Source organism: Chinchilla lanigera, unplaced genomic scaffold (assembly GCF_000276665.1).
Source record: "Chinchilla lanigera isolate Chin_1 unplaced genomic scaffold, ChiLan1.0 scaffold00047, whole genome shotgun sequence".
NCBI lineage: Eukaryota > Metazoa > Chordata > Mammalia > Rodentia > Chinchillidae > Chinchilla > Chinchilla lanigera.
The window spans coordinates 6835946-6849935 of record NW_004955448.1 but is presented as its reverse complement, the minus strand read 5'-3'; the positions used below and the strand labels follow the sequence as shown (position 1 = coordinate 6849935).

The 13990-nt window shown below is 40.7% G+C and overlaps 1 protein-coding gene across 1 annotated transcript; it reads left to right on the top strand.

The window, feature by feature from the left end:
* Positions 1-911: 911 nt before the first annotated feature.
* On the top strand, positions 912-13305 carry LOC102015999 (chromosome unknown open reading frame, human C3orf33; the record flags this gene model as incomplete). The annotated part of the gene is given in 4 exon segments (XM_005393069.2): positions 912-971; positions 3519-3666; positions 8558-8718; positions 12364-13305. Coding segments are annotated over 4 exon segments (756 nt in total), but the record flags the coding sequence as incomplete, so codon positions are not given.
* Positions 13306-13990: the final 685 nt, after the last annotated feature.

The window sequence follows — 13990 nt, the reverse complement described above, 5'->3', positions numbered from 1 at the left end:
CGTGTATCCCCCCTGGCGGGGCCCCGGCGCAGGCCGAGCGAGTAGGAGCGGGAGGGAGGAGCAGCCGGGGCCGCGGGGCGCGGAGCCGTGCGCGTGCGCGTGAGCTGAGCGGCCTCGTTTCCTCAAGTGCGCGTGTGCGCGCGGGGGGTGCTGGACGTCAGAAATCGGCGCGAGGGCTGCGGCGGAGCGCGCGGCCGCCCCGAGCGCGCCCGGAACCCGAGGGCGTGTCGGGGAAGCGGTGTCTGCCGCACGCGGCGCGTTGCCTGGAAACCCGACGCAGAACCCGGAGAACGGGCCGCGGGGCGTGTTTTCAAACTCCCGCGCGCCTAGTTGCGTTTGCCGCAGGGCAGTCTCCCAGATTACCGCTGATTCCCAGGAGTGCTTGATTTTTACATTTGGGGCCTTAAAGAAAGCAGTTTTAAAAGTTCACTGTTCCCCCCACGCATTCACCCACGTGTATTTGTCAAGGTGCCTTAAGTGCTTCGTTTAAAGAAAGCGGTTTTAACATACCGCTGTGTTTTCTGCATTCATTTACCCGCATGTTTGTCAAGATGCTGTATTTTTGCATTGTAGTATTGAGGTTTTCTACCAGCCACTTAAATTCTCAGCGCGGACGCAAGGCTGTGCTCGTTTTCGTGAGCACTGTACAGGGAGTGCCAGACCATTTGTGCACGCAGGAACGCTTGGGCTGAAGTAACGTAGTCAAATTACTGTGCATGCCTGACCAGAAAAGACCGAGAGATTAATAAGTAGGTGGACAAAGTTTTGGGAAGTGAGTCATCTCTTGAATGGTATCTATTATTTATACTGTTAGAAATAGGGAAGAGAATCTTTCCCCCACCTTTCTAGTTAATACTTCCCCATCGTCCGTGATAAGTGGTGATAACTAATCATTGACTGTGTTTCTGTAGAACATCAGCACTGGGATGGCCATAGCTGGAGTACTGTTATTTCTAAGAAGTGTTCGACTGGTGAGTTAAGAAATGGAAAAGGCCATACGCAGTTCATTTATTCTAAAAAGACAGTTTTTATCTCAAGCAGTGTGTCACTTTGCTCTTCAAATGTGATGCTTTTAAACAGTATTTTAGAATAATGAATACATTTTAAGATCTTGGCTTTAAAGTAACATGAAAAGAAAGTAAATGTACAGGGTGTATTTCCATAATCGCTTTTTTCATATTTAAAAATTAATCTGCAAAAGATTTATGCTAGAATGTTGTAATAACTAAATTTGCATTTCAGACATTGTGGAATACCTCAAAAGTGCTTTTTTATGGTGCTTTTGGATTTGGATCACAGTTTAATTATGTCCCTTAGCCCTGAGTAATTTATACTTTGATTAGTGGGGAGTGGGTTTCATTCTTTCAATAATGTTTTAATAATAGGTGTACATTTCCACTTGTAAGATTTCTTGTAAGTCAAGAATTCCGTGTTTTATTTTTTAGTTTTTTTATGGTGGTAAAATACACATAACATAAAATTCCCCATTTTAAGCGAGGCATGGTGGCGCACACCTGTAATCCCAACACTCAGGAGGCTGAGGCAAGAGAATCATTGGGAGTTCGAGACCAGCCTGGGCTGCAAAGTGAGCTCAAGGCCAACTTGAACTGGATAGCAAGACCCTGTCTCAAAAAGACAAAAATAAAAACCATTTTAATCATTTTTAAGTGTACATAAAGTTCATCTCTATTAGATTTATTTTTACTGTCCTATCAGGATCAGCACTCTCCATCTCCAGAGCTCTATTCGTTTTGCAGAACTGAAACTCTATCCCTATTAAACAGTAACTCTCCTGTTTTCCTTCCTCTCAGCCCCTGCCAGCCATTATCCCTTTTTCTATCTGTCTGACTTTGATTGCTGTAGCTACTCTCTCTTATAAGTGGAATCATATTTCTAAGTATTATTTAAAACGCACTTCATATTTCTTTTTTTTTTCCTGAAAGCTGTCCTTTTTTTTTTTTTTTTCTTGTGTAATACATGAGATTAAACTCAGGAACTTTGTAGTGTGGGATTCTGAGTTCTCTAGGAGGCTGAGGCAGGAGGATTACAAATTTGAGCCCAACCTGGGCAATTAGTGACTATATCAAAATTTAAAAAAAAAAAATGGTACAGGTATGTAGCTTAGTGTGAAGTCAGAAGTCATGCATTGTAACCAATTGTATGTTTCATTAGTCTGTTTTAATCTAGAATATTACTTCTACTTTTTTCTTTCAATTTTTGTCCATATTGACATTTTGGGACTCAAGGCCACACTTGTAGAATATTTCAAAATCAGAATTGTCTGTTTCCTTATTAAATTAGCATAAACATTTTGGCAAGAAGATGATGTTATATGCTTCCTACTTAATTGTATCAAGATTCATAGTGTCAGTATGTGTTATAATGTTATCACACCTAAGAAAATTAACAGTTATCTCTTAGTATCAGCGAAGACCCATTCCACATCCAGATTTTCTTGATTGTCACAGTGGTATCTTTAAATAAATGATCTGTTCAGATCAGAATTCCAACTGTCTATATATATATTTTGTTATATTTTTATATGTCCTTTATTCATTTATAGCACACATAAAACCCTTTCTCCCTCAAGCTGTTGATTTGCTAGAGAAACTTAAAGCATTTATCCCATAATGTGTTTCATATTCTAGATGTCTACATTATAGTATTTATTTTTACTAAGTTTATTTGAAAAAAGAAAAGTGAAGAGCGAGGGAGAAACTGGCTGTGCAGAGTGCGCTTGGGCGGAGTAAAAGAGGAAGAAGCAAGAAAAAGTACACCCTGGAGGACCCAGGGCGGGAGATTGTGAGGAGACCCACAATAGCCTGCATTATTACTTTTTAAAAAACGTTCCGTTCGGCTTTATGCCTTAGGTGGTTAGGTACTAATTTGTCCTTCTGTTATGTGACTTTTTAACCAACTGTGGTTATGAATGAAGTTTGTTGTATTATTAATATGGAAGAAGCACACATAAAGTATGGACTAACCACCTCAGTGTTAGGGATTGAAGTAAATTCCCAATATTGGCCCTTTTTTCTTTTTAAAATTTTGCCTTTTTCTTCTAAAGGATTGAGAGGAAAATGAAAAAAAAATCTTTTTGGTTGAGGATATAATTCAATTTGTCTCAGTTTTGTTTGGATTTTAGGTTTACTATATCATATATAGTAGCTTAAAATAGCAAAATCGTGAATGATGACTTTTTTCTGTTCTTTTTTTCTTGTGTGAATGCCTTCTAACTATTCCTAAAAACACTTTAGATTAAATCATATAAAAGTACTAATACAAAATAAAGAATCAAATTAAAATTTTTCAATGATTTTTTTTCTTGTTTTGATTTTTGTATTTATGTTTTGCAGTGCTAAGAGTAGAATCCAGGGCCTCATGCGTACTAGGCAAGCACTACCACAGAGCTACTTCCCCAGCCAAGTTATGTCTTGTTAGTGTATAGTTAACTGTCACATTTTTCATTCCAAAGGAAAATAATGGCACATGCTTATGTTTTTCTCCTTATACATCTGTAGACGTCCAAATTTACAAGATCTTCAGATATTCCTGCAGAATTTATAAGAAAGAGTGTTAAATTACGTGGACGATTACACCGGATAACTGAGAATGGCTTAGAAATTGAACATATTCCCATTACTTTACCCATTATATCTTCATGGAGAAGTAAGTAAGATGCAAAAATAATAAGGCTGTTACTGTTATTACTGTTACAGTAAATAACTGTATTACTTATAAAATTGCAAAAAACGGTGTTTTGAATTCCTCATTTGTCTGTGAGCGAAACCCTGAGCCCTTGTGTAGCAGGAACTGTTTAGTTTGGCTTCGGGGTTTCTTTCTTCCTCCCTCCCTCTTTTTAAATTCAACTGCTCAGTCTTTCAGGCATTTAGCTGTCCTTCCCACAAATGCTGACCCATTTTTTTTAATCCCTTTGAGATGAGATCTCCAGTCCAGGCTGGTCTTGAACTCACCGTACTCCTGCCTCAGCCTCCTGACTGACTTTGACTGCCTGTTATAGCCTCAGTGATGGTGAACCTTTAAAGCTTTCCACGATACAAACAGCCTGGTGTGGCATGCCTGTCACCTGAATAAACAGATAAGGCTCCTCTACCCTTGGGAGCACTGATCTCAGTAGAAGATAAAAAACAGGTGAAAAATTGCTCTGAGAGCTTTGAAGAAAAGGAACAACGTCCTAAGATAGAGAATTGTTGGGAATTTAGTCAAGAGTAGACAAATACACATGAGGTATAATCAGATATGATACGGTGAATATTTAGATTGTTTTTAATTCATTACGTTAAAAGCCACATTGCCATTGCTTCCCCTCAGAGTTCTCCCCCCATTTTGAACGTATGTAGCCCACTATTCTTACCACTTTTTGAAGCAGTCTTAGAAGTCCTCTTTTATTTGTGTCTTTATGAAGTATGATCAGAAATATGGTGAATGCTTCTGCCAAGTGCCATCTGACAGAAAGGCAAACTCAAAAATAGTACAGTGGGTCCTCATTCACCCTGTTCACTGGATCTGACCCTTACGACTTACGGCTTTTTCGCAGAGTCAAAATGACCATGAGAGGTAAGTGTTTGGAATCAATTTGGGACATTGTGGCAAGCACAATTCCACAACTAAAAAGACACTCTTGAAAGAGGACTTCTAGAACCTCCTCAGAAAGTGGCAGGATCAGTGCGATGAGTGTGTTTGGGGGGACTTTGAGGGGGATTAATGACAACGTGTCTTTTACAATAACAAATTTTAAAAAGTAAATGGCTCTCATGTCTCTTCACAGTAGCCCACCGGTCTTGGTTACTTTTCTTTCATTCCTGAGACAAAATATCTGATGCCCAAAATTAAGGAAGGAAAGGTTTATTATTTTTTTTAATTTTTTTTTTTATTTTTTTGGTTTTTCTCTGGTACCGGGAACTGAACTCACCACCTTGCGCTTGCCAGGCAGGTGCTTTTGCCTCTGAGCTAAACCCCCAGCCCCTGGAAAGGTTTATTTAGCTCACTGTTTGTCGAGGTTTCAGTCCATAGTCGGCTGGCTCCAAGGCAGGGTGGCACATGGCAGAGAACAACAGTTCATGGTGGTGGAAGATAGCAAAGGCAACAAGAGCAAACGGGAGGGGCGGCAGAGGGAAGCAGCCTCTTTCCCTCCCTTACAGTGTATGCAAACTACCCACTCCAGGGCAGGTGTAGCACTCACATCCATAATTCCAACATTGGACCATGAATCCATCATAAACTCTAAAAGCTTTCCCCATGACTGCATTTGGCTTTGGGGAGACATCCAGACACAAACCATAGCTTTCCACCCCTGGCCCCCGAAAGACTCACGTACATCCCTTTATGCAGAAGAAATTTTAGTCCATCTCTAAGAATTGCCAAATTCCTAACAGTTTCAGCATTGCTGAAAAGTCCAAGCCCCAAGTCTCCTCTGAGGTGTAAGGCAAACTCTTAGCTATGAGCCCCTGCACAAATGAAAAGTTAAAACAATTCCAACAATGGCACAATGGCACAAAATAAACATTACCATTCCAAAAAGTACAAACAGGGATATAGAACATTGGGACCAAAGCAAGTCCAAAATCCTGCAGGGCAAACATCAAGTCCTGTAATTCCTCATCCAGCATCTGAAGCAACTTGCGGCACATTATGAGCTCCAAAGGATTTGAGTGACTGCACCCCTATGGCACTTCTGGTGGTTACAGCTTCCATATCTTCTCTCTTAGGCCCGCTTTGCTCCCTCCTTGCACCTTTCCTTAGACAGTCCACGTTTCTGGCTTTTCCAAACTTCTGAGCTCTCCACTGAACCTCTGGCTTCTCACTCACAGCTTCACACACGGTCTTCGCAGCGGCACACATGCCTGGCCTCCTAGGCCTTTTGAAATCTAGAGGGAAGCCTTCTTAACCTCAGAACTCTTGCATTCTGTATGCACCTAAAACCAGGGCCATGTAGATGATGCCAAGGTCTGGGCCACCTGGTACAGTAACCAGGCTTTCCCCTCTCTTGGCTGTAGGGGTTGAGTGCTTGGATGGTTGAGTACTCTGAACCTGATTCTGAGGAACAGATTCTCTATGCTGCCTCCATTCTGGAACCTGGTGCAGCCACTGCCACCATTCTGGAACATGGTGCTCTGTGGCTTTCTTCTCAAAGCAATCTTTCACCTTTGCGTTCTGAGGCTGCAAAGGATAGAGACTCGCTGCTTCCTGTGATGCCCTCAGGCCATCTTTTATATTCTGTTCTTTCTCGGCAATGGAGAGCTCTTCAGCTCTATCTTTGTAGTCCACAGCTTTATTGGAGCTTTTTTCCTGGCCAAACTCACAACATTTTAGATCATCTTGCTAGGCTCTTTGTTCTTGATTCTCAATATAAATATGGCTAAAAGCCCCCAACGATAGCCATTCCACATTCGACTGCCTTGAAATTTCTTCTGCCGGATGAATTAGTCCACCATGCTTAATCACAGTTTTAGGCAAAGTCTGTGGACAGAAGCAAAATGTGGACAAAATTTCTGCCAAGCCATAACACACGTCATGTGGAGTCCAACAACCAGCAGTCCTTCCCAGCAGAAACATCCTGAACCCAGTCTTTACTGGCACAATTTCTATCAGCCTTCTGGTCTCCTGAAATCTGACCAGAATATCCCATAAAGAACAGCCGAAGGCATTTCAGCACTTCTCTTTCAGGCGACATCTCCTAACCTTTCCAAACACTTCCCATAAGCCATTTCCAAAGGCTCGTGAACCACATGGTCAGGTAGTCACAGCAGTGACCTCACTCCTCTGGTACCAAATTCTGTCTTGGTTACTTTTCTATCAGTTGCTGGGACAAAATACCCAATGCCCCAAATTAAGGAGGGAAAGGTTTATTTAACTCACAGCTTGTGGAGATTTCAGTCCATACTTGACTGGCTCCAAGGCAGAGTGGCACATGGTGGAGGGCAGCAGTTCATGGCAGCAAAGAAGATAGCAAAAGCAGCCACAGCCAAAGGGAGGGGCAGCAGAGGGAAGCAGCCTCTTTCCCTCCCTTACATTGTATGCAAGCTACCTGCCCCAGGGCGAGTATAGCACTCACATCCATAATTCCAACATTGGATCATGAATCAATGATAAACTCTAAAAGCCTGCCCCATGACTGCATGAGGCTTTGGGGGGACATCCAGACACAAACCATAACACTACCTTATGCCTTTAGAGTGTATATTTTTGTCCCATTTTCCTACTTTTACTCATGTCAAGCTCATTCTGCAGAGCCTGTTTTATCCTTCCTTTAATAAATGTGAAACTGCCACCGTTTAAAAATAACGATTATCAACATTCACCATATTTTTTGATCACACCCCCTAGAGAGTAGTCGGAAAAGACCTCATTGAGGAACTGCTGCTTACTTGTAGACTCAAAGAATTAGAAGGGCTAGATAGAAAGAGCAGAGGTGGAAACATGCCTGTGGGCCTGCACTCGGGAGGCTGAGACAGAGATTTCTTGAGCCAAGGATTTAAAGGCTAGCCTGAGCAATGAGGCAAGACCCTATCTCCTAAAAGCAAATAAATAAAATGAAATCCTGTCATTAAAGTTAAATTGCTTAAACTTTTATGAAGGATTTGGGGAAATAGATCTTCATACTATATTACCTTGAATATAAATTGGTAAAGTCTTGACTAGAAGTCATTTCACAAGATGTTTAAAAAAGTAGTAATGGTTTTTATCATGTATAAGAAAATAATGTTATTTTGTATAAAAAAGCAGTAATATAATAATTAGAATAATAATGTAGTCGGTATTTTTTGACATGGGCTATTTTTTCTCATTTAGATGAGAAAGCAATTTCTATAGTTCTGGTAGTAGTAACCCCTTTATTTAAGTATATGTGTATAACTTTACATGTATATGTATAGGAACAAATCTAGAAGGTTGAAAAAAAGTTAAGTTGGTTAAATCTCTTTTCCTGTGCCACAGCTACAGAAATGGCCTTTTGAAATTACTCCATGTGTTATATGCTTATATTGTTTAAAAGGAAATCTTGACTATAACAATGAGACCGAGCATGATGGTACATGCCTGTAATCCCAGTACTGTGGGAGGCTGAGGCAAGAGGTTCACAAGTTCAAGCCCAGCCTGGGTAGCCTGCTGACTTAGTAAGACCCTGCTCAAAATAAAAAAAGAATCGGGATGTAGTAGCTCACTACAAAAGCCCTGGATTTAATTCCCAGTATTGCACACACACCCTGAAAAAAAGGAAGGAAAAGAAAGCAACAGACCTATATTTAGACAGTATTTATAAATAGACATAATATGTTGGATTTTTTGGTGGTGGGGGTAAAAATGGCTTTAGAATTTTGCTTTTTTTTTTTTTTTTTTGTCTTTTTGAGACGGCCTCCGTATGCAGTTCGGGCTGGCCTTGAACTCACTTTGTAGCCTAGACTGGTCTCGAAGTAGCGGTGATCTTCCTGCCTCAACCTCCAGAGTGCTGGGAATACAGGAGTGTGCCACCATGCCCAGCTAGAATTTGCTTTTGCAACATGTTCTTAAAGCTAACCTCTTGTCTACCTGACCTTTTTAGAAGAGCCATATGGTGTTTTGCTGGTTCAGCTGGCTGGAGTAGAACTCACTGAAAGTGGGAAGGTATGGTTACAAAAAGAGCTCAAACCTTCCCAACTACTATGGTTCCAACTTCTCGGAAAGGAGAATTCAGTACTCTTTTGCCACCTTTTAGTGAATAAGGTAAGTAGTGCGAAGAAATAACTAACGATCCTTTATTTTTACATTTAAATACAGTATTTAATTAGAACTTTAAATATAGGATGCTGAATTTTTTGGTTTTTAAAACTACTACTAATAAAGATTATATAGAGAAAACAAGGTGCTTAGTATATAAATTTTGTTATAAAATTTTAGCTGTATATCTAATACATGTTTATTACAGAAGTTTGTGAAAAAGAAACAATCTTCTCAGTACTAAAGACTGGGCATTGCTAATTTAAGGACTCTCTTTATGCACTGATGTATGCGCAGGTAGAGCCGGTCACACTTGTTGGTAGGGACCGCTTGTGGAGTGAGGCTTGTCACCTGGAAACTACGACGAGCAAGGGTGTTTTCTGTAGGTAGAGACCTTGGTCAGCCTGGTCTAATACCCTGTGTGTCAAACAGTTCATATTCAGGAACTGCAAAATAAAAGGAACTCTGTGTGGGATCTTAGGAGTTGCCATTTAAGACACCAATTCAGATATCTCTAAATCCAAAGGCAGCAGGGAAATGGGAACTTGTATTGAGCAACCTGTTGATTTATTACAAGGTAGTAAATATCCTGTTACAGGAAACTTCTGTTGGAGTTAAGAACAGGTGCTGTGTACAGGGGTTGTGTAACCCAGAGAAGATTATAAAAAAATTGTGCTTGGCATGATGTAATCCCAGCAGTTTGGGCGGCTGAGGCAGGAGGATCACAAGTTCAAGGCCAGCCTAGGAAACAGTGAGACTATCTAAAACTAAAAAAGGGCTGAGAATGTAGCTCAGGTTTAGAGTGCTGCCCTTGGGTTAGATCCCCAGTATCATGAAAAAGAAGACGGAGGGTTGGGAGGGGGAGGAGGAGACCAGTAACCTCTCGATGTGTGCCTGAGTCTGGGCACATGTGACAGTTACCCATTCGAGCTGCCTGAAGTCAGGCAGAGACCAAAGTCACCTTCCTAGATCGCAGCAGGAGTCATGCTGGAGTCATTCTGCTGTGACTGCCTCCAGACCCCATTTTGAAGGGCTCTTTTCCTGTTGTTTTTAATCATGATTTTCTTTTCACAGTTGATAAAGATGCCGTAGTTTATAAGTCTTTTCAGTTGAGTCTTGCTTAGTTGTTAAGTTGCCCAGGGTGCACTTGAACTTGGCAATCCCCTTGTCTTGGCTGCCCTTTGTGGGGATTATGGGTGTGTACCACCGTCCCTGGCTGTGACTTCCTTTTTTTAAAAAGACAAGCTGGGTATGGTGTAATCCCAACACTTGGGAAGCTGAGACAGGAGGATCACTTGGAGTTCAAGGCCAGCCTGGGCTGCATAGTGAGTTCAAGGCCAGACCAAACTATATAGTGAGACCCTGAGAAAAAACACAAACAAAAGACAAAAATGCACTATATGAATTATATCTGGGCTGATTTTTAACTATGTTAAAATCTGTGTATTTGGGTGATTACTGAAATGGCAATATAGAAAAATGAAATGGTTAAAATACTGTGATAAGATTGAGAGCAGTCTTTCCTTCTGTTTAATTTTTTTAACAAACAATAATCTGAAGGAAAAAAACTCATATTAAATGATTAGAATTTTCTTTCTTTCTTTTTGGTCTTTTTGAGATAGGGTTTTACTCTGGTTCAGACTGGCCTTGAACTCACTTTGTAACCCAGGCTGACCTCACACTTGCAGTGATCCTCCTGCCTCAGCCTCCCTAGTTCTGGGATTACAAGTACACCACCATGCCTGGCCAGAATTTTAATTCTTTAAAACTTTGAATTATTAATAGGAAGTCTAATGAAATTATTAATTTTTGTATGTTCGATCATATTCAGTTTTTAAAAATAAGAATTACTCAAAACTAATTGGCTGAAAGTTTAAAATAATTTTATCATACCACATTATATAAAATATCCCAAAACCCTTATAAAAATATTAGGTTCTCTTTTAAGTTGAAGAGTAACGATTATCGAAAAAGATGCTGATTATAGCCATGAAGATAATATAATATTTTGAATGTCTGCTATGTGCCAGACACTGAGCTAAATACTATACTTACATTACCTCATTTATCCTCAAACCCACCCGGTGGAGTTGTATCCCATTTACAGGAGGAACTGATAGGAAAGAAAATTGCTTTGGCCAGAGGAACTGAGTGGAAGAGAGCCTGTATCTCAGCCCAGCTATTGCTGGCTTCCAAGCCCACCTTCCTCGTAGATACCTTTACCTTATATCACTTCCTAGGTTAACAAACCATGCTGTATGCTTATTTGTGAATTTATTTCTCCCATTTGAATTTAATGAATGTGCGGCACTGAAATTTTTATTCTGATTTTGGTTCAAGAGAAAGAGCTCATGCAGTTTCAAAAATTGAGACTAATATGATGAAGCTTTCATAACTGTTATTAGCCTTTTATAACTTTGTCATCTATCAAAAATTACTGTATTTAGAGGAACAAAATTTGTTTACTTAAGAATCTTTTTAAAAGATTATTCTGTGCTTTTACATGGTCTTAGAAAATGTTTCCTAGGTTAAGTGTGGAATTGTCTCATTTTTAGAACTTAGCTGTGAATCACTGGTCTATACTATGAATTAGTGGGGGGAAATTCCAATTATCTACTTCCATTCGGAAGTGGGTTGTTCCTGGAGTGAAATTCCCAGGAGGATGAAGATTGAAGAGCCAGGACTGTTTTTATGTTAATTATTTTGAGGGAGGGCCATTAGAAAGGTATTTACCTGCCAGTGCCCTCCAAGACACTAGAATTCTGAACCTAATTTTATTTATTTTATTTTATTTTTTGGGTTTTTTCTGGTACTGGGAATTAAACTCGCGACCTCGACCTCGCGCTTGCCAGGCAGGCACTGTGCCGCTGAGCTAAATCCCCAGCCCCTGAACCTAATTTTTTTTGGGGGGGTGGGTACTTGTACTGGGAATCGAACTCACGACCTTGTGCTTCCCATACAGGCGCTATGCCACTGAGCTAAATCTCCAGCCCTAATATTTCTGTTTGTTTTTTGTTTTTTGTTTTTTTTTTGTGTATGTGTTTGTTTTTGTTCCAGTACCAGGAATTGAACTCACGACCTTGCGCTTGCAAGGCAGGTGCTGTGTCCCTGAGCTAAATCTCCAGCCCCCCGCCCCCGAACCTAATTTTAACAGTTCATTTTGTGTCTGTCCATTTTTTCTCTTTTTTCCTTCCTTTGCTTTACTCTTCAACTCTCTTTTTTACTTCCTTTTACTTTCCTTTTGTGTCTGTCCATTTTTTCTCTTTTTTACTTTCTTCTGTCTTTGTGCCCTGCTGTCTATGCATATAACCACCAACAAACCGAAAACGTGCTTGCTGTGCATTGCTGCTTTTGTGCCTCTTCGAGAGTGGAGGCCAAAGAGTCCGTACAGAGCTCTGTGTCATAGAAGAATCATTTGGCTCTGAGAAGAGTCTTGAGCAGTAATAACATTCTTGGACTTAGCAGTATCTGTTTTAAACTCCCAAGAACTCTTTGGTAATATTTTTGACTTTTTTGTGGAGGACTGAAATTTCTAAGTGATTGATTTTAAGATAAATAAGATGTTACAGTATAATAACAGTTTTCTTAAATAATTGGTTTCTCTGTGTGTGTCTTCTGTTTTGTTTTGTTTTTGTTTGTTTTAAATTCAAGGGTGGATATTTTAGTGTGAATCTGAATGAAGAAATTTTGCGAAGAGGCCTGGGTAAAACTGTTCTTGTCAAAGGCCTGAATTACGATTCCAGAACTCACTGGAAAATTCACAGAAAATTACTTAAAGCTGAATTAGCAGCTATAAGAAAAGGAGAAGGAATATGGAAGGAAGACTCTGAAAAGGAAAGTTATTTGGAAAAATTCAAAGAGATGTGGAAGAAAGAAAATTTAAAAGCAACTGGACCAGATTTCAACCTGACAAAAGGAAGTTATTATGACAAATTTAGAAGAACTTATGAAACGTGGAAAGACAACATGAGTAACTACTCCTTAATACTGAAATTCAGAGAACTTCTGAGTCGCTTACATTTTCGTAGGAAAGGGTGATATAGCCAAGAGGTCTAGAGGTGCCTCCTCTGAGAGTAAAATATGTAAACATGGGCATTTCTCATTGAGTCCACATGGAAATTTCCACAAATGATCAAAGTTGCGTTCTAATGGTATTAAACATTAAAAAGATTATGATTAGTGTAATATCAGAATTAACTTAAATAAAGGTTAATGCAACATGCTTTTAGGAATAATGAAATACTATAAAAAATTGCCAGAACTGGACTTGGTGGCACATAATCCAGGCACTCTGGGAGGCTGAGGCAGGAGGGTCACAAGTTAGATCCCAGCCTGGGCAATTTAGAGACATAGTGAGACTGTCTCAAAATTTAAAAAAAGGACTAAGAAGCAGCTCGGTGTGAAGGCCCTGGGCTCAGTCCTCAGTGCTCCACCCTGCTCCTCACCAGGCTGTTTCAAGAGAAAATCTTAAGAGTTCGGCATTGTATTACACAGTTTTGAGCAGCTGTACTTAATTTTTGCTCAAAGAGAATATTTGCTTTTCCAATTTTATCAGCTTTCATTATTTATAATAAAGGAATTATTTATACTCTATGTCTGAGGTGGTGCTTTTCTCCCAGCTGATTTCTGTGCTTGCGGCTTGGGGCAGTACTACAGGAGGGCATAGACCGCTCCTGGTGCTGAAGAAGGGCTCGTTTTGTCCTGTGGGTAGACCAGGGCATCGTCCCGAGGGTGCTAACCTGCAGAGGAAGTGCCTGCGGAAGGGAGGAACTGATGCCCTACTGCTTCTGCTCAGGGAGCCCAGTGGACCAGGCTCCGCCGTGCGGCCCAGAATCCCAGTCAAGGAGAGGAGCCGTACCGAGGGCAGGAAAGGAGCTGTAATCAGAGCCACGCTGAGAAGCACAGACACAGGGTCAAAATCTGTCTTTGAAGGGCTGACAGAGCTTTCTTACAGCTACGGCAAGGTTTGCGTAGCTGGCAGAGTGGGTAACCCTGGTCCTGTCAAGGACTGGTTGATCGTCTCTCAGGACTGGTTCTGAGAATCTGGCAGAACTCATCACTTGAGGGGAAAACGCAACGCCTGCTTTGGGAGGCAGCTCTGGTTCCTGTCCTGCGATAACTGGTCTGTGAGGCTCCGCTTTTCCCAGAGCGAGATGTAACTGCAGGTTCAGGACAGTGACTCGAGACTTTTAGGTGCCACCCCAGAGGGTCTGGACCGGATGTTATAAAAGCTGGAAACTGGATGTTCCTGCAAATCCTGGAAATTACTTAGTTAAAC